The sequence below is a fragment of the Hydractinia symbiolongicarpus genome, chromosome 1 (genome assembly GCF_029227915.1).
Source record: "Hydractinia symbiolongicarpus strain clone_291-10 chromosome 1, HSymV2.1, whole genome shotgun sequence".
In the NCBI taxonomy this organism is placed as follows: domain Eukaryota; kingdom Metazoa; phylum Cnidaria; class Hydrozoa; order Anthoathecata; family Hydractiniidae; genus Hydractinia; species Hydractinia symbiolongicarpus.
In genome coordinates this window covers 26,152,752-26,177,719 of record NC_079875.1, presented here as the reverse complement: position 1 = coordinate 26,177,719, position 24,968 = coordinate 26,152,752, and the positions used below count along the sequence as shown (strand labels likewise).

The following is a 24,968-nucleotide window of genomic DNA, read 5'->3' as shown; positions in this document are numbered from 1 at the left end:
AAAACCTTGGAATCAATGCTGATTTTTTCTTATTTAAAATTAGGCCAACATTTTTTAAATCCTTCTGAATTAATTCGCTGTGATACGTAGCTCGATCTATAGATTTGCACCCAAATATACCATTATCTAAATAAATTGCGCAACAAATTCCTTGTCCTCGCCATTTACTAATAAACGGTCTCAACATTTTTGTAAAGGCATAACAAATGGTAGCTAAACCAAAAGGTAAAATTGCAAAATGAAAGTACCACGTGGTTCCATTGTTAAATTTCCAAGCGAAACCTAAATACTTTCTGTGAGATTTGTCTATGGCATGTGGTGATATCCGTCTTTCAGGTCGAATGTCCCGACAAAGTAGTTAAGCTAGATTTATTATGCTTGCTGACTTTTCCAGCTACAGATTCATGTGAACATTTAAATTCAACTGATTGCTTGTTACGATTAATAATTATTCTCTCTTCTGTATTTAAAAGCGTTGAAAGGTTGTAGCGTGGGTAGAAATGACCATATTTTCCACACGACCAGCAGACTGAAGAATTTGGTTTTTGTCGAAATTCTCGAAAATCTTTGTGGACGTAAGTGGAAAAAGATTCCGTTTCTTCCCTCCGAAATGAAAAACGTCGTTTATATGGTGAGAATATTGGATTTGTGGAATTTTTCCTTTCTCTCATTTGCTTTGCAGAATTTATAGCTTTAAAAAATTTGTTTTTCGTCATCTGACCCAGAGGCAAGATCGTCTTTTAGGTATTCCTTAACCGTGTTGCTGCTGGTTACCTTCGCCTTTTAACTGCACGTTGTCCAATTTTCTTTTTTCTTTTAACTTTTTGGAAATGGTGTCAACGATGCGATCTGTGTCGGCGTTAACTACAGGAGGAAGGACCGCTGCGTTTTCCATTGCTCGTTGAACGATGTTTGTGATGGTTTCCTCTAGTTGGTTTTGATCCATTTTTGTTACAAATAAAAAACGACTGTCTTTGATGCTGTCATAACAAAACGAGGTCTCACAAGTTTAAAAACACCCTTTTTAAACGCGTCTTCACTGCGCATGCGTGAAGCCATCTCCTTCGCAGACGCGAAGCTTCCTTCCGCGGAAACGGAAAGAAATTCATTTCCTTCTTTCCTGCGCAACGAAAGAAATTTCGCAAGCGTGCATTTCAAACATCACATTAACCTTGCATGCTTTTATCGCAGACGTACGTTCTTAGTATAATGACTTTTCGCTTCTGTTATAACTACCCAGGATACTGACATTGTATCTTTTTATGTATAGAATTCATAATACGGTTACTCGGATGTCCCACGGCAATTCAAGAAAATAAATTAAAATGTCGTGACTACTGGCCACTATAGATAGGTTTCTCTGAAAAAAGACTCGATTTTCTACAAAATCAAACTGTTTCTGCAGTAAGTTTGATAACATACTTCTCTTTTTTCAGGAACACAAAAAAGAATATGTATACAGCTGAAAAGGTATTAAAACAATGCACATCCGACCTCTGCTAAACTTTAGTCGTTCTTATAAAAAACATTGACCCAACTTGTCGCTATATCACATTACATTCAGCGCAGTGATGTTATTCTTAAATTAACGATTACCTAAGTTTTGCACATGCTTTGGTAGACGTTTTTTGCGAACGACATTCATCTTACCGTCGGCACATCATAGCTATGTATAGGAGATGCACATAGACAAAATTAGCAATATTTAATATTAAACACGATTGGAATGTTTGTAGAATTTTTCTTTACTTTTTAACGGAGTGTCATGACAGCTTTTTACATTAAAAATTCTTAGGACTTTGATGATTGTTCTCAACCGTCCTTTTCAAACAGTATATTACAATATTAACGTTGCATGCTTTCCGTAATTATAAAATATGTATCTTATAAAATATGTATCTTATAAAAACATATTTCCCAAGCGTAAGTTTAATGGTTTTTCGCTTCAATTATAACTACCTATTAAGGAATTAATAATGACATTGTATCTTGCTCATGTAGGGAATTCATACCACAGTTACTGATGTCCCATGACTTTTTAAGAAAAGAAATTAATTAACCAGAACGATTTTAATCCACGCCTAGTCGAGATAAGCCATGTGGAGCGAGAGGAAAGAGTTTCTGACGATGAGAAAAACGTAACATGACTGGGTAAAAAGTTTATAGTAGCCGATGGTAAGTTGTGTTTTTACTGATTTATTATCTATTTTTTCATTTACCTGATCCAAAGAACGGTGCATCTGTTTTTAATTTATTTATAGAATGACAAAAGAAACTTCAGAAGCAAGAAAAGAAATTATGTCACACTGAAGGATGGTAAGTCGAATTTTTACAATTCGAACAATCTTACAATCTTTGTAAGTTAAAACTTGCGATCACTTTTTTAGTTTGGTTTACCAGCATTTTATGGAAAGGTGGAAAAAGCAATTGTGGGAGCCCAGAAGAGGTTGGAATCGACGATCTGGATTGCTGTATGTGATTTTTTTTACTTTTTAATATATTACGTATCGTGTGCTATAAAGCCGTGCACGGCCGCTACCCGCTAAACAGCAAACTGCGATACACTCAAACATGTAATTACCCGCGTATTTATTTTCCCGCACCAAGCCTTTAGGACAGATTTAAGTATTGCGCGCTCCTTGCAGGCTGTGTAGAATATAATCATTACGTACCGTTTTTATGGCTGTCAAATACTTAACCCCCTTTATTAAATGCCAACCTGCATTTCAACTCCAGAACAATTGTGCATATAGCTGGTCCTACAAAAATAAAAAATCACTTTGTATATTCGCTTATTTATATTTTCACACGTCTCCTGAAAATTAATATTCCGCGCACAAAAATTATAATTAACGAAGTATCCCGCTTTCCTTAACAATATCGACATACTGGTAGAACTCCTCTAATATTTTTTTACTATTTTCAACCTTTCGGGGGCTTAAATGTGTCTTAAAAGTTTCCACTATGATAGATCTTGTTACGAGAAACAATGTTTGTGAAACTGTTTTATCAAAGGAAGCTTAAACAACTTTTTGTGTTTGTGTACAGTGCTTCTTTGTCAAACCTTTTCACTTAAGTGCAATAGGAATTGTTGCAGCTAGTCACAAACGAAGCAAAAATTATTTGTTTTGCCTGCATGAAAAATACCACGAACCTTCTTTCGTCATTTAATCATTGATTCCTGACAATATTTCTCTAGCGACTTGCGAGAGGACATTGACAATGTTTTCTTACAACGTGACTTAACTTTATACAAACTGACGTACTGGGCAATTCTATAAAAAGCATTTCTACTGCTATAACATGATATCAAACGTTACATAAGAACATAATCACTTACACTTGTTTTTTTGTCACTCCGTTAAAGAAATATTAGATAGCGTCAGGTCTTTCAGATCCTATGGCACCCAATTGTTCAAAACGATTTTTTTTAAAAAAAATATTTATACAGATAAAATCTTAGCTACGTATAATATCATGTACTCATCTTATGGTTGAGTTCTTCTCGCATTTCGATTGATTAATCTACGCGAAAGAAATGATAATTTTTTATGTTCTACTAAGAGACGGGTGCAATTTGTTGTTGGTTTGTAATTCTAAAAGTAATTTTCCTGTTAAAAAGAATTTTCCAGCTTGGTTTGACCCCAATTTAGTAGGGTCTAAAAATTTAGGCGAGCACATAATTGTTGACGCCTATTGCTAAAAATAAAATCATTGCATTGCACATTTACATTTCAGACTAAATATCATGGAACGAATGAAAATAACAACGACTTAAATTAATATTTTAAAACTGGGTTAACCGGGTTAATACATCCGTTTTAGAAAGACATGTGTTCCGTTATCAAAGATACTATTGAACTTTCTCTGCAACCGCTTGTTTAAAACGTCTGATCCTATACATATTTTGATCAGCGTTTCAACAATGGAATCGGGTAATTTTTGAAAAATATTAGGCACAGATATTTGTGTAACCGAGTTGTAGTTTTACAAAAAAAAACTTGTAAACAACATATACGAACAAAGTTTTTGAAATGCAGTCTGCGCGTCTTGTGTTTGTTTTAAACACACAAATTTTCTCAATATTAGACAGATTGGTTTTCCGTTCATGGATGCTTCACTTTTTTAAAGCATTTTTAGGTGAGAAGAAATTACTGCTTGTTTTTAAAATGTGAAAAAGTGTTGTTTTTTATGGTGATTGTCGAAAAAAATATTTTTTTCTGTGTAGCATTTGTGCAATTCTTAATCTGTAAACTTTATTTATCTTGTATTTATTTAGATAAAAATATGAAACAAATGGAATATCCCGATCATATGGTCAATACGTGTATCTGCAAGTATATGTTACGATTAAAATTTTATATCAAGAATTGTGGGTACAAGAAACTAGATGTCAACCAGTGAGGAAATTTTTGCAAGCGTTACATTACCACGGAATTTTTGAATTCAAGATCAATTATTGGCGTATTAAACGGCGACCAATTTGTTAAGCTGTTTCATAGTCTTTACGTTACAATTATAACCTGGTTTGATGGAAGTGCTCTGTGTTGTTTGATGCGCACAAGTTTATCAAAAGCCAAGCAATTTCAAGTTCTGCTTGCCGAATGATAATTGTGCGAAATAATTGAGATTCCAGTCATTATTGCTTCGCTTGCACCATATCTTTCATCACAAATAGTGTTTTGGTGTTAGATAAACAGTTCTCGGTTATTCTGATGACACTGAAACATTTTACCATGACAAATGGTTTGGTCACGCTTTGTAATAAACATCAGCAAGGGACAAAAAGTGAATGTGTTTATTTGTTCGAAACGAAGTTTTTGTCCCAAACCAAATAAAAATTAGTATAATAATTCTCTATTAGGAGAGCACTTCGTGTTTTTTTTACTATGCTCTTCAAACTTATTTTGCAAAAAGATTTTTAAAAGACTTCTTTGTTTACAAAATTGTTAAATCTTGTTTGAGCATTAACTACCTAATTATTATATATTGTAAGTCATAGGCAAATTTGTCCACGTGACATACAACTAGTAATTTATTACATATTAGGAAATGTATTTCATAGATATGCTTAATTTTCGAGAACAGCATCCGTGAACTGGAATAATTGACAATCTAGTAAGAGCGTCTTTTTGCACTAGAAATTGCAACGAACATAAAATAAACAACGCTTGACGCGCAGACTGCAATTCACAAACATGTAATGTAGTAAGCAAGTAAAAATAAGATAAAGAAAAAAAGCTCTGGTTGCTCACAATCTTCATTATTCTATGTTTACAAACGCTCAACCAAAAAATCTAAAAATATAAATATGTGCAACAAAAAAAATAATAAAAAAACTATGAAATATAAATGGAAAATGTCCAAAAAAATCAAAGGCGTATAACAACCGTTACGTAAAAGCGGAATACGCTAAAACTATATAATTGGTTCATCATTAAAAAAATACAACATTTTTCGTTAATTCATATACAATCAGCTATTCAATCTATTGCATACGGCTGCAAATCCAAAGTTATACTTAAAATAAAACAAATTATAATTAGTAGCTGAAACACATAAAAGAAAAATATAAACATTTGAATCATTTTTTATATCTACCGAAATATTTCAATCCAAATCAATATATTCTTAGCATGACTATGGCCTGAAAACATAATAACTTAATAAAGAAAAGCATGCTGTAAGCTACTATAGCTAGCTAATGGCAATTCGGCTACATGTAACGGCCCATGGCTTGGACAAAAAAAAGTTCAGTTTGTTTGAGATACAATAAAAAAGTAAACTTCTAATCAATTTTGTGCGTCATACAAATGTTCATATTTAAAGACAATTAATTCTGATATATGTCACAACCAAATCTCGGTATAGGTTACGGGAAATAGCAAAGCATGGTTTTCCTAATGTTACGTGGTGTCATTCGTAAAGAGTGAGCCAATGACATAAATTTTTAGGACTTACGTACAGGCCACTTTGGTTACACTCATAAGCGCAAGAAATGAACACATAAAATTTGGTACTTATTACAAAAATACCAATGGGTTTGTTTACAAAAGAGAACAGCCGATGTTGTTTGATGTTGTTTTTACAGGTAGCTTAGCTACTATAGTTACATTTAGGATTAAACTAGCATTTATTACTTAATACTCAGTAAAATAGGTCAAGTTTGAATATTAAACTTTTTCGCTATAGCTAGCTAGACTACATTTTGTAATTATGCTTTGAGAACAATTGCAGGAAAATGCATTGTTCATCAAGTTACCCCATATGGCTAATATGGAAGATTTCTTCCTAAAAAGCATCACAAACCTTTTTCATGTGGACTACCTTTACATTAACAAAAATTTAAAATTTGAAGATAAACGTCTGCGATTTTGTCATTCATTAGTTTTCAAATTTCTCGCTGGAAATTTTTAAGGTTTAAAACCCATGTCTCACAGTAACTTTTTCGTTCTTATCCTAATGTTAATACATAAGCTATGCAACAACTTTTGCAGGAAAATAAAAACACATCAAGAGAAAAAGTTTGTTATTAAAATATTATAAACTAGTCGATAAGACCCGTGGAAAAACTTAGGCAGGATAACAGAGAAAAACAACCGTCATTTAAATTTTGCTGACATCTGCAGAGACCTGTGAAAACACATAAAAATTTTTCAGAAATATGTATAACATATCGTATAGATCTTGAAACGCTGATCAAGAAAATGTATAGGATCGTGTACTTCTGACAAATGGATGCAGAGATATTAGGGTTTGAAGGTTTTTTGGTGACGTCACCAACCCGTCCATTCTGAAACGGATGGTGAGCCAGGTTTGGGAAACTTACCCAAATTGGTCCCAGGTGTTCCCTAGTTACCTACGTAGGAGATGACGTCAGTTATTTCCACCCGTTTCCAAGTTATTTAGCCTTAAATTTAAAAGTGCAATGCAATGGCTTCACTAATCTTAATATACTTTCTTTGACGTCAATATTGCTTTAACGTCAAAGTTTGCTAATTTACAGAACAAATTTATAGACGAAGTTTTGTAGACTTTATCAAAGAAATTTTATCCACTTTGCAAAAGTCACAGACAGACAGAACTGGTGTATTTTTATGGAGATTAATTTCAAACCGATTAGTCCCTGCAGTCATTTTGGTGTCAGTGGTATGAAAAACTATGCTAAAACTATATTAAGTAAAATTCCTATTACTTCAGTAAAAGTTGAAATAATGACTTAAAACTTAGTATTACATGTTTTAGACCAGCATATCAATTTTGACAAGCATGTGTACAGAAAACATTCTAAGTGATTCTCAGGATTAAAAATAATTCAAACAGATATGTGTCCCAGGTTTAGGAACAAATACCTTCTCCAGCTCAGAGAAAGTTGGAATGTGCTTCTAAAGCACAGTGCTAAATACATAATCTAAATTTCATGCCGTATAAATACAAATACCTGGATCTGCAACACGTTTACTTTGCACTAATCGCCCAGTGTGGTGCCACTCACAATTAATTAGGTCTTCCCACTTCAAGCGAATATTACTTTTTTACTGGCTATACTTTCCCAAATTTTGTTATTTCATAAAAGATAACTGAAAATCTACAAAATTATTTATATATGCAGAAACTTATTTATGAAACATGTCTTGCATGCTATGTACTAAGTCTTGCATGTTCACTGTTACTGGAGGTCCAAATAACTACCTAGCTATTTTTATTTAAAATTACAGAATGCCTTAAAAAACCTTTTGTGCAGCTAGCTACATTAAATTAATATATTTAGCTCTTGTACCTTATCACTTAATTATTTAATAACAAATGTGCGCTGGAGTGCTGGCATGGTACTGGCTAGATAGCTTAAAATCACAAAATAAATATTATCAGACATCGGAAAGGCGTTTCTGTTCTTTGCTTCTCATTGTGGGGTGCCTCAAGTTCTTGTAAATCGAATGAAAAAAAATTACTTAAGAATTCCTCTTCTTTCCCTTGCACTGCTCATGGCATTTCTTTGCACGTCTTTAGTTTCAAGCCACGATCTTCCAGCCGCGTCTCGGTCATAAGTTTCAGCGCTAGCCAAAATGACGGACAACGTCGAGGAATTCTGGTTAATTTTGAAAAAATGTGGTTCTGCCTTATGATTTTCAGATATTTGCTGCTGATATCAGCATATTTTGGCCCTCGGGTGCCACACCTCCGCATATATAGGAGTTAATTATCTTTAAAACAAACCATTAAGCTTAGACATAATTTTAGGATATCCCAAACTTCTAAACCATTTTTCAGAGTATGTACTTACAAAATGAGTGCTTAAAGAAAATATTTTCCGACTCAAGACACAACAACAAACTTAATTTTTAAGGAAAATTTAGCTCTGAAAGAAACGGCTAGAAACTCGTTATACACACAAGTTCATTTATCTACTAAATAATCTAAACAACGGGCCTGTTTTCTTTTACTTCTCAGTAGATAACTTGCTAGCGTTCTCCTAATAAAACTCCAATCAGTTTTTTACTTCGAATACTAAACTTTTTTGGGTTTCATCCCAAAGAGAATGAATTGAAGATGTATACAATTGCCTGAAACATTTCCAATCCGTTCTTTTTGTGATGTTAAATCATCGCACGTTAGAAATATTTACCTCGTCCCAGAACACAAAAATGGAAATATAGAAAAACAAATATAAGCTTTAATCCAACCTGATGATGAACTTTTTCCAGAGTTACTTCTTTGCTGCACATTTCTTTTTTCAGTTGATAAACAACTTGTTTCCGTTAGATGCAGCGTGCACGTTAATCTGGGGGTAAAATTAAATTATTCTATCTATAACGACCAGCGGGGCTTTTAAAACAAAAAATAAACAAATAGAAACATTTAAAAATAAAAATAAAAATTTAGTATTAAAATAAAAAAGAGAATTTTATGAAATAACGAAATAAAAAGAATTAAATGTTTAAATAGTAACCCTGATTTGCGTCTTTTTTTAACTTGGTAAATTTTAGTTACCTTGCAACTGGCGTCTACGCACGGGGCGTCAGCTGTAACATTAGGTAAGCTGGTGACCTTGCACGCCACGAGAATCCGAAGGTTACCTTGTAACTGGCGTCCACGCACGGTGCGTGAGCTGTAACATTATTTTGAGTCTTGTTGTTTGTGACAGTACGGTATTGTGTTGCTATAGGCAACGCACTGAGCGTCAGCTGTGACTGCAGGTCAACTTGTAACTGTAGAAGCCTGTACGTGTGTTTTTCTCCGCTTCTGTGTTATGTTAATGAACAATTTTGCAATATCGAAAATAAAGGCATTTCAATAATGTTTATTAAAAATAACATTGGCGCAGCGCATTATCCATGATCATTAGGAAAACATTAGTACGGGATTAAAACATACAAAGTACATTGTAGTTGGGGAAAGCTCCCGTTCGCTAGAGTGAGAAGAATCATTGTAAAAGGATTTTTCCAACAACGTATCTAAATCTATAGAATTAGTATCCTGTGGTACATCCCTCAAAGAACAGGAAGCAAACTGCAAACACAGTCCCTCAAGGTAATTATCTGTGGTCGGATTTCCATAACAGCTTCCGAAATCGGGAATACATTGTAGCATGTTTGCCTTTATCCATTTAGGGTGGGTAAACGCAAACCTTGCTACACTGTAATGCGTGCATAGACTATAAAGACAAGCACACAGCTTCCCCAACACCTTCGCATATTCCACCACATAGGCATCTTTCGTGGTGAAAAATTATCCCAAGTGCCTTATCGCATCCTTTGTGTTTCGAATCGACAGTTTTTAATGCGTCTTCCACAGTATCCAAGTACCGCGCAAAGGGTTTTAAATATTTCGTCTTCAATTTTTCCCGCAGATCGGCAAAAGCAGTTATATTGTTGTGGAGAGATGACGCTGTTTCTGATAATGCGACGCTTGGTATACATAAGAACTCACAAGACTGAGTCTTCAAACGAGCTTTGAAAACGTCATGTGATAAGATATTTTCGTCATATGCTTTTTCGTACGGACAAATAATGTCTTTAAGGAGCTGTTTATGATATTCCAATGCATATAAAGCAACATATAACGTTATTACAATCACAACTTACCCCACGGCGAGATTTTCTTCATATTTTGTTGGACCGTTTTTGAAGGACGGAGCGTATATATCATGTACATAAAAACAATTACCCTGACGCACTGCTCTTTTTTGAAGACATGTTTAAAGAAAATTAAAACAAATGTTTTTTTGCCAACAACGACGCTTGTAGCACAGCACACGTAACTATACCGCATAATCTAAATTTCTGTTATTTTCAACTTTTTTTATACAGTTTTTTAAACTAATATGCACGCTCAAATTTACTCTTAAGTATGTTTGAAATTAAAAAATGATTATTTAGGGAAAATATAATCACGCCCTTAAATTTACTCTTGAGTAAAATTTAGGGTGAAGTGAAGAATTAATTACAAAATAAAAAGTACTTATTCTTTCTTAATAAGAAAAAAATATTTTATTAAAAGTAAAGCGGAACATTTTATGAAAAGATGTAAATCCGTATTTATTAGTTCATTTTTCTTTACTTGCAAGTCTTGGATAAAAATACTACGTATTTCAGTTGTTTTCTTTTTCTTCTTCGTCTCTAGTAAATTTGAGTAATCATCATTCTAAATAACCACAGGTTCATATTTATTAGTGCTAAAGTTAGTTAGGTATATTATACAAAGTATAACCTACCTAGTCGTCCTACGAGCTGTTCGTGTTTGTCCAATCTAAATTGAAATATTATATAACAGCTGCACATAATTTTTATTCAATCAATACTTCTTACAAAATTACACTTACACAAGTGGAAGATACTTGCACTTCACGCGTTCGTTGTTGCTTTTGAAATTACTAAAATGGTTTTTCAGTTTGATGAAATTGCAACTTCCTGTGCTGTAAAAGTAGTACTATCCTTTTAAACACTTTATATCATGTAACATTTAACTTACATCAAGGCAAGAATGACTGTCTTCTTCTTTTATCGTTTGTGCTTGTGTTCTTGGAATCAGTTGTACCTCTAGTATTGTTATATAATTATTCAAGGACGAGTGACTAAAATGGTTTTTCAGTTTGATGAAATTGCAACTTCCTGTGCTGTAAAAGTAGTACTATCCTTTTAAACACTTTATTTCATGTAACATTTAACTTACATCAAGCATAGACAAAAATGACTGTCTTCTTCTTTCACTATTCTGTGTCACATAGTTGCAACATTGCAGCAGGTACATGTAAAATTCGAAAGGTTAATGGTTGATACGTGATCAGTACATGTACAAGTCCAAGTTTTGCAGGAAGACGGTATTATCTTAGTAATTTGGTACGCCACATCACCTCCAAAAAAGAGGAGTACATAAAGCAGGTGACAGCATGCAATCTCACCACCTTATTCCTACACTCCAATAGCCCTGCAGAATTGAAAATATTTCAATTTTCTAGGAATATGCACAATCGGAGGGCAGAAATAATTAATTTGGTTTTTGCAATTGTACATGAATGTATTTCCCCGTTTGTTTGGTAAAACTTTGAATTAAATATTGGTACTCATCGTTTTACAGAAAGTGCATTTTGAATGTTTCCTAATCCTATCCGCTATGTAGCCGCCATAACCACTACCTCTTTGTACTTTAATCCTGTCAGCCAGAAGAACAGTTTCAAGTGAAATAAATTCTTGTTTATACCAACATTCTCTTTCGTCAATAAATTTGTACATTTGTTTGGCAAACAGTTGTGCTTTTTTTCTCCCGCTATGGACATTGACATTATGGCACTGTTTTTTTATGCTAACTAGCTAGCTTGCTATGTTATTAAGTTACAATATTATTTCAGCTAAGTAGGCAGTTTTATGCTAGCTACCTTTAGGTGTAAGTAAGGCTATACTAATTAGCTAAAGATTCCCTTTCTTTGTTTCTTGAAAATGACCTTCCGATCAAAGACCCTTGTTTGAGGTGCCATATGTCCGAGAAAAAGTCACGTTAATTAGACAAAGTAACCCATGATTCACGTGGCTAAAACTGTAGGCTGAGCTCATTTGAGCTAAGAAAGTCGTGTAAGCGCAGCATTCGCTCAACTAGACAATCCCCTAAGATATCAATCCTATTCTCATGCTGAGCGCTAAGCAGAAAAAATAGATTCACACTTTTATAGTCTCTGGCATGACTCAGCTGGAGTTGGAACCCAAGACCTCCCACACTGGAAGCGAACGCGCTACCACAAGGCTATCAGTTGGTAAATTTAATGGAATGTATGAAACAACATAATCAGAGCTAAAAAATATCCCATTTAAAACTGTTACGTGACAAAACAAACTCCAAAAGAATAAAATGTTTTTGATGCATTGCCTGTTCAGAATCCAGTATGGAATATCATTATAAATTGATTTTTTCTGAAAAGTTAACTAAACCCAACTGACGAAGGGTTAGTTAATATATCATCTTAGAAAATGTTCACTACACAAGAACATCTCTTCCAAAGCAGACTTCGCTGTCGAAATATCCCAATCAGTTTTCTGAAGAATTTCTGAACACAAAAACAAATCTGATTCCCTTTCCTTTGTAATAAGCCCATTTCTGATTGTTATCAATTCTTTGGTTGTGTGCAGGAGAGTTAATTTTGACAACTTATAAGAACTTCTTTCACTCCTACGCAAATAGTAGATCTAATATATCCTTCTGGGATTTCGGAATACTCCACACCGATAGGTAAATTTTCCAAAAAGTTCGTCAAGAATACAATATGGCATTTAGGTACTCAAGAGATGCTGGCGTGGTTTCATATGCATTTATTTAAGTTCGTATGCTTTGCTCAGTGCATCAACAACATCGATATTTGATTTACATATTGCGCCAACTTTTTTCTGATAAAAATGTTGGTCTTGACCCATTTCTTCCCAAGTTAAGAAAGACGAAAATTCTTCGTTAGTAAAATAAACATAGCGTAATTGCATTCCAGACATCCGAGAGTGTATCTTCATATCAATTTGCGTTACATTATTTTCACAACGTTAATAAACGAATTTGTGAAAATTCATTGCTTCTAGACTCAGGTTTTCAAGTACACGTATGCCATTGAATAAAAGATTTCCAACTGAGCATTCGCCAACATTACCAAAGTAATGGAATGATGAACCATAACGTCGTATATAACATTAGGATTCTTCGTTAAGTCTCCATCTGATAAAATCTTTTCGACATTTGCCTCAAAATTCTCAATATTGTATTTCCTAATGGCTCTAACAATTTGATTAAGTGCTTAGTCGATGTTGGGCAATTTCTTTGAACGAAACTAACCATGTCGCTCGATGAACAGCCTGCTACAAAACACTGTCTAAGAGGCTTGTGCCGCGTTCCATCCTTTTCTAGATGTACAAACAGTTTAAAATAGGCACGAAATTTTAATTTTGACATTCTAACGAGGCATTTAAAAGAGACGAGTGTTATATATTTGCGATTTTTCGTATTGATACAAGAAAATTGTCATTTAAGGTCAACAACCTCGTCTCAGGCTCTATATATTTTAGCCGTAAAATTGATGAACGAGGCATTAAAAATTGACGAGTGTCTCATATATTTGCGATTTTCCGTATTGATACAGGATAATTGTACTTTAGGGACGAAAACCTCGTCTCACGTTCTATATAATATAGCCGTAAAATTGTTAAACGAGGCATTTCAATGTGACTAGTCTCATATACTTGTGATTTTTCCTATTGATAAAGGATAATTGTAATGTAGGGACGACAACCTTTCCTCAGGTTCTGTATACTTTAGCCGTGAAATTGATAAACAAGGCATTTCAAAGTAACGAGTGTCACATATTCGCGATTTAAGCATTAATACAAAATAATAGTACTTTAGAGTTAACAACCTTGGCTCAGGTTTTATATATTTTTAGCCGTAAAAATGATAAACGAGGTATTTCAAAGTAACGAGTGTTATATACTTGCAATTTTTTTTATTGATACAAGATAATTGTCATTTAGGATCGACAACCTCGTCTCAGGTTCTATATATTATAGCCGTGACATTGGTGAACCAGGATTTCAAAGTGACAAGTGCCTCATACATTTGCAATTTTTTGTATTGATTCAAGATAATTGTCAGTTAGGGTCAACAACCTCGTCTCAGGTTCTATATACTTTAGCCGTGACATTGATAAACCAGGCATTTAAAACAGACGAGTGTTATATATTTGCGATTTTTTGTATTGATGCAAGAAAACTGTAATTTAGGGACGACAACCTTGTCTCAGGTTCTATATATTTCAGCCGTAGAATTGATAAACGAGGCATTTGAAACACACGAGTGTTATATATTTGCGATTTTTCGTCTTGATACAAGATAATTGTCTTTCAGGGTCAACAACCTCGTCTCAGGTTCTATATACTTTAGCCGTAAAATTGATGAACGAGGCATTTAAAAGAGACGAGTGTTATATACTTGCGATTTTTTGTATTGATGCAAGAAAATTGTCATTTATGGTCAACAACCTCGTTTCAGGTTTTTAAATTTTAGCCGTAAGATCGATATACGAAGCATTTATAAGAGACGAGTGACTCATATATTTGCGATTTTTCGTATTGATACAGGATAATTGTAATTGACAACCTCGTCTCAGATTCTATGCCGTAAAGTTGATAAGCGAGACATTTCAAAGTGACGAGTGTCTCATGCATTTGCATTTTTTCGTATTGATACAAGAAAATTTTCATTTAGGGACGACAACCTTGTCTCAGGTTCTATATATTTTAGCCGTAAAATTGTTAAACGAGGCATTTAAACGAGACGAGTGTTATATATTTGCGATTTTTGCGGAGAGAGAGGTCGTCAGGTTGGATCACGTGGTTAAATTTTGTATCAGGGCTTTGGGTACTTAAAGTTCCCGCTTAAGTTATTTTATAAACCCTCTTGAAATTTGAAATTTCAGGTGCGAGTTTTCATGAAAGTTTCTTGACCACAAGCCTTGGATTATTGGATAAGTTATTATTTGATAATTTTGGTTTATTAAATAAGTTATTATTTGATAATTACTTTGGATAGTTTTTGAAACTTCTGTGTTTTGTTTATTTTTTTGTTTGTCTGCTTTTGGATAGCTTCTCTTGCCGACTGGTGGGGAGGCCACAAGTTGGATAAACTTTATATAGTTTATTTTTAAAGTTATTTTTTGGTTTATTTTGCTTGCTTGCTTGGATAACTTCATTTCCCGAAGTTAGTTGCATAGCTCGCTGAGTTAATTTAGATTATTTTTGAAACTTTTGTGTTCTGTGCAATTTCTGTGCTTAATTGGTTAACTCGTTTTGCCTGAAGTTAGCTAGCTACCTACCAATCATGATATCGGTTCAAGCATATCGATCCACCATTGGTGCTTTTTATACCGGAGCTGCTAGTCACTGCCATAACAATACAGTAACAAATCATAATCACCACAAGTATTCAAATTATAAAATGGTTTTTGACACTACTGGCCAAGACTATTTTTGCTATTTAAGAACTTTCATTTTAATGAGTTTTGTGTGCCTGCTAATCTGTAATATTAACCTTGCATCGATAAAATTAAAGTTGCTGTTTTGATAACAACGAATTTCAGGAGGGGTCTTAAATTTGCTTGAAAAAAGAAAAAATTTTGGCGTGAAAAAACGGGCATGTTTATATAAGCGGTCGTGTTTTCTATGCCAAATCAAGAATTAGGAACGAAAGTATTTTCTTGTACTAGAATTTGCTTGTTTACCAAACTCGATACTGTTTTCCCCCATTTGAAGGGGCTTGTTGACATGCAGGTGCGTATTGTCATTCGTATTTTTTAAATAGGATCGAAAATTCCCGCCTTTTATGTTCGATTTTCATAAAGGCTGTTTTCATACATGTCTGCATTTACCCTATCCAATAAGAAATAGGATCGAAAACTCCCGCCTTTTATGTTCATTTTCGATACAGGCTGTTTTCATTTACGTCTGCATTTATTCTATCCAATGAGAAATAGGATCGAAAACTCCCGCCTTTTATGTTCGATTTTCATACAGGCTGTTTTCATAGAAGTAGTACTATTTATTTTAATCTGCTCTACGTTTAGTTCTATTTTACATCAATATGGCAAGCATTCATGTATGTATCTAGTTTCTTTCACTATCACATTTTAGTTTAAATACTCTCACGAACGTCATAATTTCAAAGTCTTCCTTTGTTAATTAATTTGTATTTTTTTTTATTTAGAACAAAAAAATAATTCGTCGAACAGGCAACACAAAGAAAACCCAAGAGGACATAACCTCTTTAAAAAATGAACTGGTAAGTGGGCTTAATCTGAAATAAAAATACTACTTCTAAAAATAATACCTACTATTTTGTTGCAAATATATACATTCGTTTTCTCATTTTGATGCAGGGTTTTGTAAGAAGCACCCTTGTAAGGTTTACAGAGGAGTCAACCTCGTTAAAAAATTTTCTGTTATTTTCAACTTTTTTTATACAGTTTTTTAAACTAATATGCACGCTCAAATTTACTCTTAAGTATGTTTGAAATTAAAAAATGATTATTTAGGGAAAATATAATCACGCCCTTAAATTTACTCTTGAGTAAAATTTAGGGTGAAGTGAAGAATTAATTACAAAATAAAAAGTACTTATTCTTTCTTAATAAGAAAAAAATATTTTATTAAAAGTAAAGCGGAACATTTTATGAAAAGATGTAAATCCGTATTTATTAGTTCATTTTTCTTTACTTGCAAGTCTTGGATAAAAAAACTACGTATTTCAGTTGTTTTCTTTTTCTTCTTCGTCTCTAGTAAATTTGAGTAATCATCATTCTAAATAACCACAGGTTCATATTTATTAGTGCTAAAGTTAGTTAGGTATATTATACAAAGTATAACCTACCTAGTCGTCCTACGAGCTGTTCGTGTTTGTCCAATCTAAATTGAAATATTATATAACAGCTGCACATAATTTTTATTCAATCAATACTTCTTACAAAATTACACTTACACAAGTGGAAGATACTTGCACTTCACGCGTTCGTTGTTGCTTTTGAAATTACTAAAATGGTTTTTCAGTTTGATGAAATTGCAACTTCCTGTGCTGTAAAAGTAGTACTATCCTTTTAAACACTTTATATCATGTAACATTTAACTTACATCAAGGCAAGAATGACTGTCTTCTTCTTTTATCGTTTGTGCTTGTGTTCTTGGAATCAGTTGTACCTCTAGTATTGTTATATAATTATTCAAGGACGAGTGACTAAAATGGTTTTTCAGTTTGATGAAATTGCAACTTCCTGTGCTGTAAAAGTAGTACTATCCTTTTAAACACTTTATTTCATGTAACATTTAACTTACATCAAGCATAGACAAAAATGACTGTCTTCTTCTTTCACTATTCTGTGTCACATAGTTGCAACATTGCAGCAGGTACATGTAAAATTCGAAAGGTTAATGGTTGATACGTGATCAGTACATGTACAAGTCCAAGTTTTGCAGGAAGACGGTATTATCTTAGTAATTTGGTACGCCACATCACCTCCAAAAAAGAGGAGTACATAAAGCAGGTGACAGCATGCAATCTCACCACCTTATTCCTACACTCCAATAGCCCTGCAGAATTGAAAATATTTCAATTTTCTAGCAATATGCACAATCGGAGGGCAGAAATAATTAATTTGGTTTTTGCAATTGTACATGAATGTATTTCCCCGTTTGTTTGGTAAAACTTTGAATTAAATATTGGTACTCATCGTTTTACAGAAAGTGCATTTTGAATGTTTCCTAATCCTATCCGCTATGTAGCCGCCATAACCACTACCTCTTTGTACTTTAATCCTGTCAGCCAGAAGAACAGTTTCAAGTGAAATAAATTCTTGTTTATACCAACATTCTCTTTCGTCAATAAATTTGTACATTTGTTTGGCAAACAGTTGTGCTTTTTTTCTCCCGCTATGGACATTGACATTATGGCACTGTTTTTTTATGCTAACTAGCTAGCTTGCTATGTTATTAAGTTACAATATTATTTCAGCTAAGTAGGCAGTTTTATGCTAGCTACCTTTAGGTGTAAGTAAGGCTATACTAATTAGCTAAAGATTCCCTTTCTTTGTTTCTTGAAAATGACCTTCCGATCAAAGACCCTTGTTTGAGGTGCCATATGTCCGAGAAAAAGTCACGTTAATTAGACAAAGTAACCCATGATTCACGTGGCTAAAACTGTAGGCTGAGCTCATTTGAGCTAAGAAAGTCGTGTAAGCGCAGCATTCGCTCAACTAGACAATCCCCTAAGATATCAATCCTATTCTCATGCTGAGCGCTAAGCAGAAAAAATAGATTCACACTTTTATAGTCTCTGGCATGACTCAGCTGGAGTTGGAACCCAAGACCTCCCACACTGGAAGCGAACGCGCTACCACAAGGCTATCAGTTGGTAAATTTAATGGAATGTATGAAACAACATAATCAGAGCTAAAAATATCCCATTTAAAACTGTTACGTGACAAAACAAACTTCAAAAGAATAAAATGTTTTTGATGCATTGCCTATTCAGAATCCAGTATGGAATATCATTATAAATTGATTTTTTCTGAAAAGTTAACTAAACCCAACTGACGAAGGGTTAGTTAATATATCATCTTAGAAAATGTTCACTACACAAGAACATCTCTTCCAAAGCAGACTTCGCTGTCGAAATATCCCAATCAGTTTTCTGAAGAATTTCTGAACACAAAAACAAATCTGATTCCCTTTCCTTTGTAATAAGCCCATTTCTGATTGTTATCAATTCTTTGGTTGTGTGCAGGAGAGTTAATTTTGACAACTTATAAGAACTTCTTTCACTCCTACGCAAATAGTAGATCTAATATATCCTTCTGGGATTTCGGAATACTCCACACCGATAGGTAAATTTTCCAAAAAGTTCGTCAAGAATACAATATGGCATTTAGGTACTCAAGAGATGCTGGCGTGGTTTCATATGCATTTATTTAAGTTCGTATGCTTTGCTCAGTGCATCAACAACATCGATATTTGATTTACATATTGCGCCAACTTTTTTCTGATAAAAATGTTGGTCTTGACCCATTTCTTCCCAAGTTAAGAAAGACGAAAATTCTTCGTTAGTAAAATAAACATAGCGTAATTGCATTCCAGACATCCGAGAGTGTATCTTCATATCAATTTGCGTTACATTATTTTCACAACGTTAATAAACGAATTTGTGAAAATTCATTGCTTCTAGACTCAGGTTTTCAAGTACACGTATGCCATTGAATAAAAGATTTCCAACTGAGCATTCGCCAACATTACCAAAGTAATGGAATGATGAACCATAACGTCGTATATAACATTAGGATTCTTCGTTAAGTCTCCATCTGATAAAATCTTTTCGACATTTGCCTCAAAATTCTCAATATTGTATTTCCTAATGGCTCTAACAATTTGATTAAGTGCTTAGTCGATGTTGGGCAATTTCTTTGAACGAAACTAACCATGTCGCTCGATGAACAGCCTGCTACAAAACACTGTCTAAGAGGCTTGTGCCGCGTTCCATCCTTTTCTAGATGTACAAACAGTTTAAAATAGGCACGAAATTTTAATTTTGACATTCTAACGAGGCATTTAAAAGAGACGAGTGTTATATATTTGCGATTTTTCGTATTGATACAAGAAAATTGTCATTTAAGGTCAACAACCTCGTCTCAGGCTCTATATATTTTAGCCGTAAAATTGATGAACGAGGCATTAAAAATTGACGAGTGTCTCATATATTTGCGATTTTCCGTATTGATACAGGATAATTGTACTTTAGGGACGAAAACCTCGTCTCACGTTCTATATAATATAGCCGTAAAATTGTTAAACGAGGCATTTCAATGTGACTAGTCTCATATACTTGTGATTTTTCCTATTGATAAAGGATAATTGTAATGTAGGGACGACAACCTTTCCTCAGGTTCTGTATACTTTAGCCGTGAAATTGATAAACAAGGCATTTCAAAGTAACGAGTGTCACATATTCGCGATTTAAGCATTAATACAAAATAATAGTACTTTAGAGTTAACAACCTTGGCTCAGGTTTTATATATTTTTAGCCGTAAAAATGATAAACGAGGTATTTCAAAGTAACGAGTGTTATATACTTGCAATTTTTTTTATTGATACAAGATAATTGTCATTTAGGATCGACAACCTCGTCTCAGGTTCTATATATTATAGCCGTGACATTGGTGAACCAGGATTTCAAAGTGACAAGTGCCTCATACATTTGCAATTTTTTGTATTGATTCAAGATAATTGTCAGTTAGGGTCAACAACCTCGTCTCAGGTTCTATATACTTTAGCCGTGACATTGATAAACCAGGCATTTAAAACAGACGAGTGTTATATATTTGCGATTTTTTGTATTGATGCAAGAAAACTGTAATTTAGGGACGACAACCTTGTCTCAGGTTCTATATATTTCAGCCGTAGAATTGATAAACGAGGCATTTGAAACACACGAGTGTTATATATTTGCGATTTTTCGTCTTGATACAAGATAATTGTCTTTCAGGGTCAACAACCTCGTCTCAGGTTCTATATACTTTAGCCGTAAAATTGATGAACGAGGCATTTAAAAGAGACGAGTGTTATATACTTGCGATTTTTTGTATTGATGCAAGAAAATTGTCATTTATGGTCAACAACCTCGTTTCAGGTTTTTAAATTTTAGCCGTAAGATCGATATACGAAGCATTTATAAGAGACGAGTGACTCATATATTTGCGATTTTTCGTATTGATACAGGATAATTGTAATTGACAACCTCGTCTCAGATTCTATGCCGTAAAGTTGATAAGCGAGACATTTCAAAGTGACGAGTGTCTCATGCATTTGCATTTTTTCGTATTGATACAAGAAAATTTTCATTTAGGGACGACAACCTTGTCTCAGGTTCTATATATTTTAGCCGTAAAATTGTTAAACGAGGCATTTAAACGAGACGAGTGTTATATATTTGCGATTTTTGCGGAGAGAGAGGTCGTCAGGTTGGATCACGTGGTTAAATTTTGTATCAGGGCTTTGGGTACTTAAAGTTCCCGCTTAAGTTATTTTATAAACCCTCTTGAAATTTGAAATTTCAGGTGCGAGTTTTCATGAAAGTTTCTTGACCACAAGCCTTGGATTATTGGATAAGTTATTATTTGATAATTTTGGTTTATTAAATAAGTTATTATTTGATAATTACTTTGGATAGTTTTTGAAACTTCTGTGTTTTGTTTATTTTTTTGTTTGTCTGCTTTTGGATAGCTTCTCTTGCCGACTGGTGGGGAGGCCACAAGTTGGATAAACTTTATATAGTTTATTTTTAAAGTTATTTTTTGGTTTATTTTGCTTGCTTGCTTGGATAACTTCATTTCCCGAAGTTAGTTGCATAGCTCGCTGAGTTAATTTAGATTATTTTTGAAACTTTTGTGTTCTGTGCAATTTCTGTGCTTAATTGGTTAACTCGTTTTGCCTGAAGTTAGCTAGCTACCTACCAATCATGATATCGGTTCAAGCATATCGATCCACCATTGGTGCTTTTTATACCGGAGCTGCTAGTCACTGCCATAACAATACAGTAACAAATCATAATCACCACAAGTATTCAAATTATAAAATGGTTTTTGACACTACTGGCCAAGACTATTTTTGCTATTTAAGAACTTTCATTTTAATGAGTTTTGTGTGCCTGCTAATCTGTAATATTAACCTTGCATCGATAAAATTAAAGTTGCTGTTTTGATAACAACGAATTTCAGGAGGGGTCTTAAATTTGCTTGAAAAAAGAAAAAATTTTGGCGTGAAAAAACGGGCATGTTTATATAAGCGGTCGTGTTTTCTATGCCAAATCAAGAATTAGGAACGAAAGTATTTTCTTGTACTAGAATTTGCTTGTTTACCAAACTCGATACTGTTTTCCCCCATTTGAAGGGGCTTGTTGACATGCAGGTGCGTATTGTCATTCGTATTTTTTAAATAGGATCGAAAATTCCCGCCTTTTATGTTCGATTTTCATAAAGGCTGTTTTCATACATGTCTGCATTTACCCTATCCAATAAGAAATAGGATCGAAAACTCCCGCCTTTTATGTTCATTTTCGATACAGGCTGTTTTCATTTACGTCTGCATTTATTCTATCCAATGAGAAATAGGATCGAAAACTCCCGCCTTTTATGTTCGATTTTCATACAGGCTGTTTTCATAGAAGTAGTACTATTTATTTTAATCTGCTCTACGTTTAGTTCTATTTTACATCAATATGGCAAGCATTCATGTATGTATCTAGTTTCTTTCACTATCACATTTTAGTTTAAATACTCTCACGAACGTCATAATTTCAAAGTCTTCCTTTGTTAATTAATTTGTATTTTTTTTTATTTAGAACAAAAAAATAATTCGTCGAACAGGCAACACAAAGAAAACCCAAGAGGACATAACCTCTTTAAAAAATGAACTGGTAAGTGGGCTTAATCTGAAATAAAAATACTACTTCTAAAAATAATACCTACTATTTTGTTGCAAATATATACATTCGTTTTCTCATTTTGATGCAGGGTTTTGTAAGAAGCACCCTTGTAAGGTTTACAGAGGAGTCAACCTCGTTAAAAAATTTTCTGTTATTTTCAACTTTTTTTATACAGTTTTTTAAACTAATATGCACGCTCAAATTTACTCTTAAGTATGTTTGAAATTAAAAAATGATTATTTAGGGAAAATATAATCACGCCCTTAAATTTACTCTTGAGTAAAATTTAGGGTGAAGTGAAGAATTAATTACAAAATAAAAAGTACTTATTCTTTCTTAATAAGAAAAAAATATTTTATTAAAAGTAAAGCGGAACATTTTATGAAAAGATGTAAATCCGTATTTATTAGTTCATTTTTCTTTACTTGCAAGTCTTGGATAAAAATACTACGTATTTCAGTTGTTTTCTTTTTCTTCTTCGTCTCTAGTAAATTTGAGTAATCATCATTCTAAATAACCACAGGTTCATATTTATTAGTGCTAAAGTTAGTTAGGTATATTATACAAAGTATAACCTACCTAGTCGTCCTACGAGCTGTTCGTGTTTGTCCAATCTAAATTGAAATATTATATAACAGCTGCACATAATTTTTTTAAACACTTTATATCATGTAACATTTAACTTACATCAAGGCAAGAATGACTGTCTTCTTCTTTTATCGTTTGTGCTTGTGTTCTTGGAATCAGTTGTACCTCTAGTATTGTTATATAATTATTCAAGGACGAGTGACTAAAATGGTTTTTCAGTTTGATGAAATTGCAACTTCCTGTGCTGTAAAAGTAGTACTATCCTTTTAAACACTTTATTTCATGTAACATTTAACTTACATCAAGCATAGACAAAAATGACTGTCTTCTTCTTTCACTATTCTGTGTCACATAGTTGCAACATTGCAGCAGGTACATGTAAAATTCGAAAGGTTAATGGTTGATACGTGATCAGTACATGTACAAGTCCAAGTTTTGCAGGAAGACGGTATTATCTTAGTAATTTGGTACGCCACATCACCTCCAAAAAAGAGGAGTACATAAAGCAGGTGACAGCATGCAATCTCACCACCTTATTCCTACACTCCAATAGCCCTGCAGAATTGAAAATATTTCAATTTTCTAGCAATATGCACAATCGGAGGGCAGAAATAATTAATTTGGTTTTTGCAATTGTACATGAATGTATTTCCCCGTTTGTTTGGTAAAACTTTGAATTAAATATTGGTACTCATCGTTTTACAGAAAGTGCATTTTGAATGTTTCCTAATCCTATCCGCTATGTAGCCGCCATAACCACTACCTCTTTGTACTTTAATCCTGTCAGCCAGAAGAACAGTTTCAAGTGAAATAAATTCTTGTTTATACCAACATTCTCTTTCGTCAATAAATTTGTACATTTGTTTGGCAAACAGTTGTGCTTTTTTTCTCCCGCTATGGACATTGACATTATGGCACTGTTTTTTTATGCTAACTAGCTAGCTTGCTATGTTATTAAGTTACAATATTATTTCAGCTAAGTAGGCAGTTTTATGCTAGCTACCTTTAGGTGTAAGTAAGGCTATACTAATTAGCTAAAGATTCCCTTTCTTTGTTTCTTGAAAATGACCTTCCGATCAAAGACCCTTGTTTGAGGTGCCATATGTCCGAGAAAAAGTCACGTTAATTAGACAAAGTAACCCATGATTCACGTGGCTAAAACTGTAGGCTGAGCTCATTTGAGCTAAGAAAGTCGTGTAAGCGCAGCATTCGCTCAACTAGACAATCCCCTAAGATATCAATCCTATTCTCATGCTGAGCGCTAAGCAGAAAAAATAGATTCACACTTTTATAGTCTCTGGCATGACTCAGCTGGAGTTGGAACCCAAGACCTCCCACACTGGAAGCGAACGCGCTACCACAAGGCTATCAGTTAGTAAGTTTAAATCAGTTCACCTTAAGTATCAGCAGCACAAAAAAACATATATTTTGAATAATACCACCTGCCTACTTCGGTTATCTCATGCTTTTTATAGAACAACAATAAAGAAGAAATAAGTGAGCTGAAAAAAAAGCTGGTAAGTAAATATTTTTTACTTAAACTTGAGGCTTAAGTCCTTTATGATATTGAAACAAAAACAAATAACAGTGTGTCACAGTATATAAATATAAATAATAGATATTTGTCTTTCTCTATTTAGAACGAACAAACAGAAGAAATCAAGCTGCTAAACCATGTAAGTGCATCCCGTGTTGCTCTGCCTTTGTTTAATATTTGTCTGAAACCAACTCTGTCTCCAGGACTTATTTGGCTTTTTTATTTGCATGTTCGAATATAAAAAGCCTAACAAGTCCTAGGGACGACGATGGTATAATTTTAGAGAACAATTTATGGTTTACATTGTTGATTCTTCTTTTTTTTAGAAGAAGAAGATATTAACGTGGCAGGACTTTA

The 24,968-nt window shown here is 33.6% G+C and overlaps 1 protein-coding gene across 2 annotated transcripts; it reads left to right on the top strand.

The window, feature by feature from the left end:
• Positions 1–1,914: 1,914 nt before the first annotated feature.
• On the top strand, positions 1,915–23,042 carry LOC130648411 (uncharacterized). Of its 2 annotated transcripts, XM_057454469.1 has the most exons (7): positions 1,915–2,175; positions 2,262–2,316; positions 2,388–2,471; positions 16,088–16,119; positions 16,228–16,302; positions 22,263–22,294; positions 22,403–23,042. In XM_057454469.1, exons 1-7 carry the CDS (start codon positions 2,173–2,175, stop codon positions 22,413–22,415), a joined length of 294 nt encoding a protein of 97 aa, XP_057310452.1. In that variant the 5' UTR covers positions 1,915–2,172; the 3' UTR covers positions 22,416–23,042. The 2 variants fall into 2 exon arrangements, with proteins under 2 accessions (XP_057310452.1, XP_057310444.1); XM_057454461.1 differs by lacking the exon at positions 22,403–23,042 and having other exon boundaries at positions 22,263–22,396.
• The last annotated feature ends 1,926 nt before the right edge of the window (positions 23,043–24,968 follow it).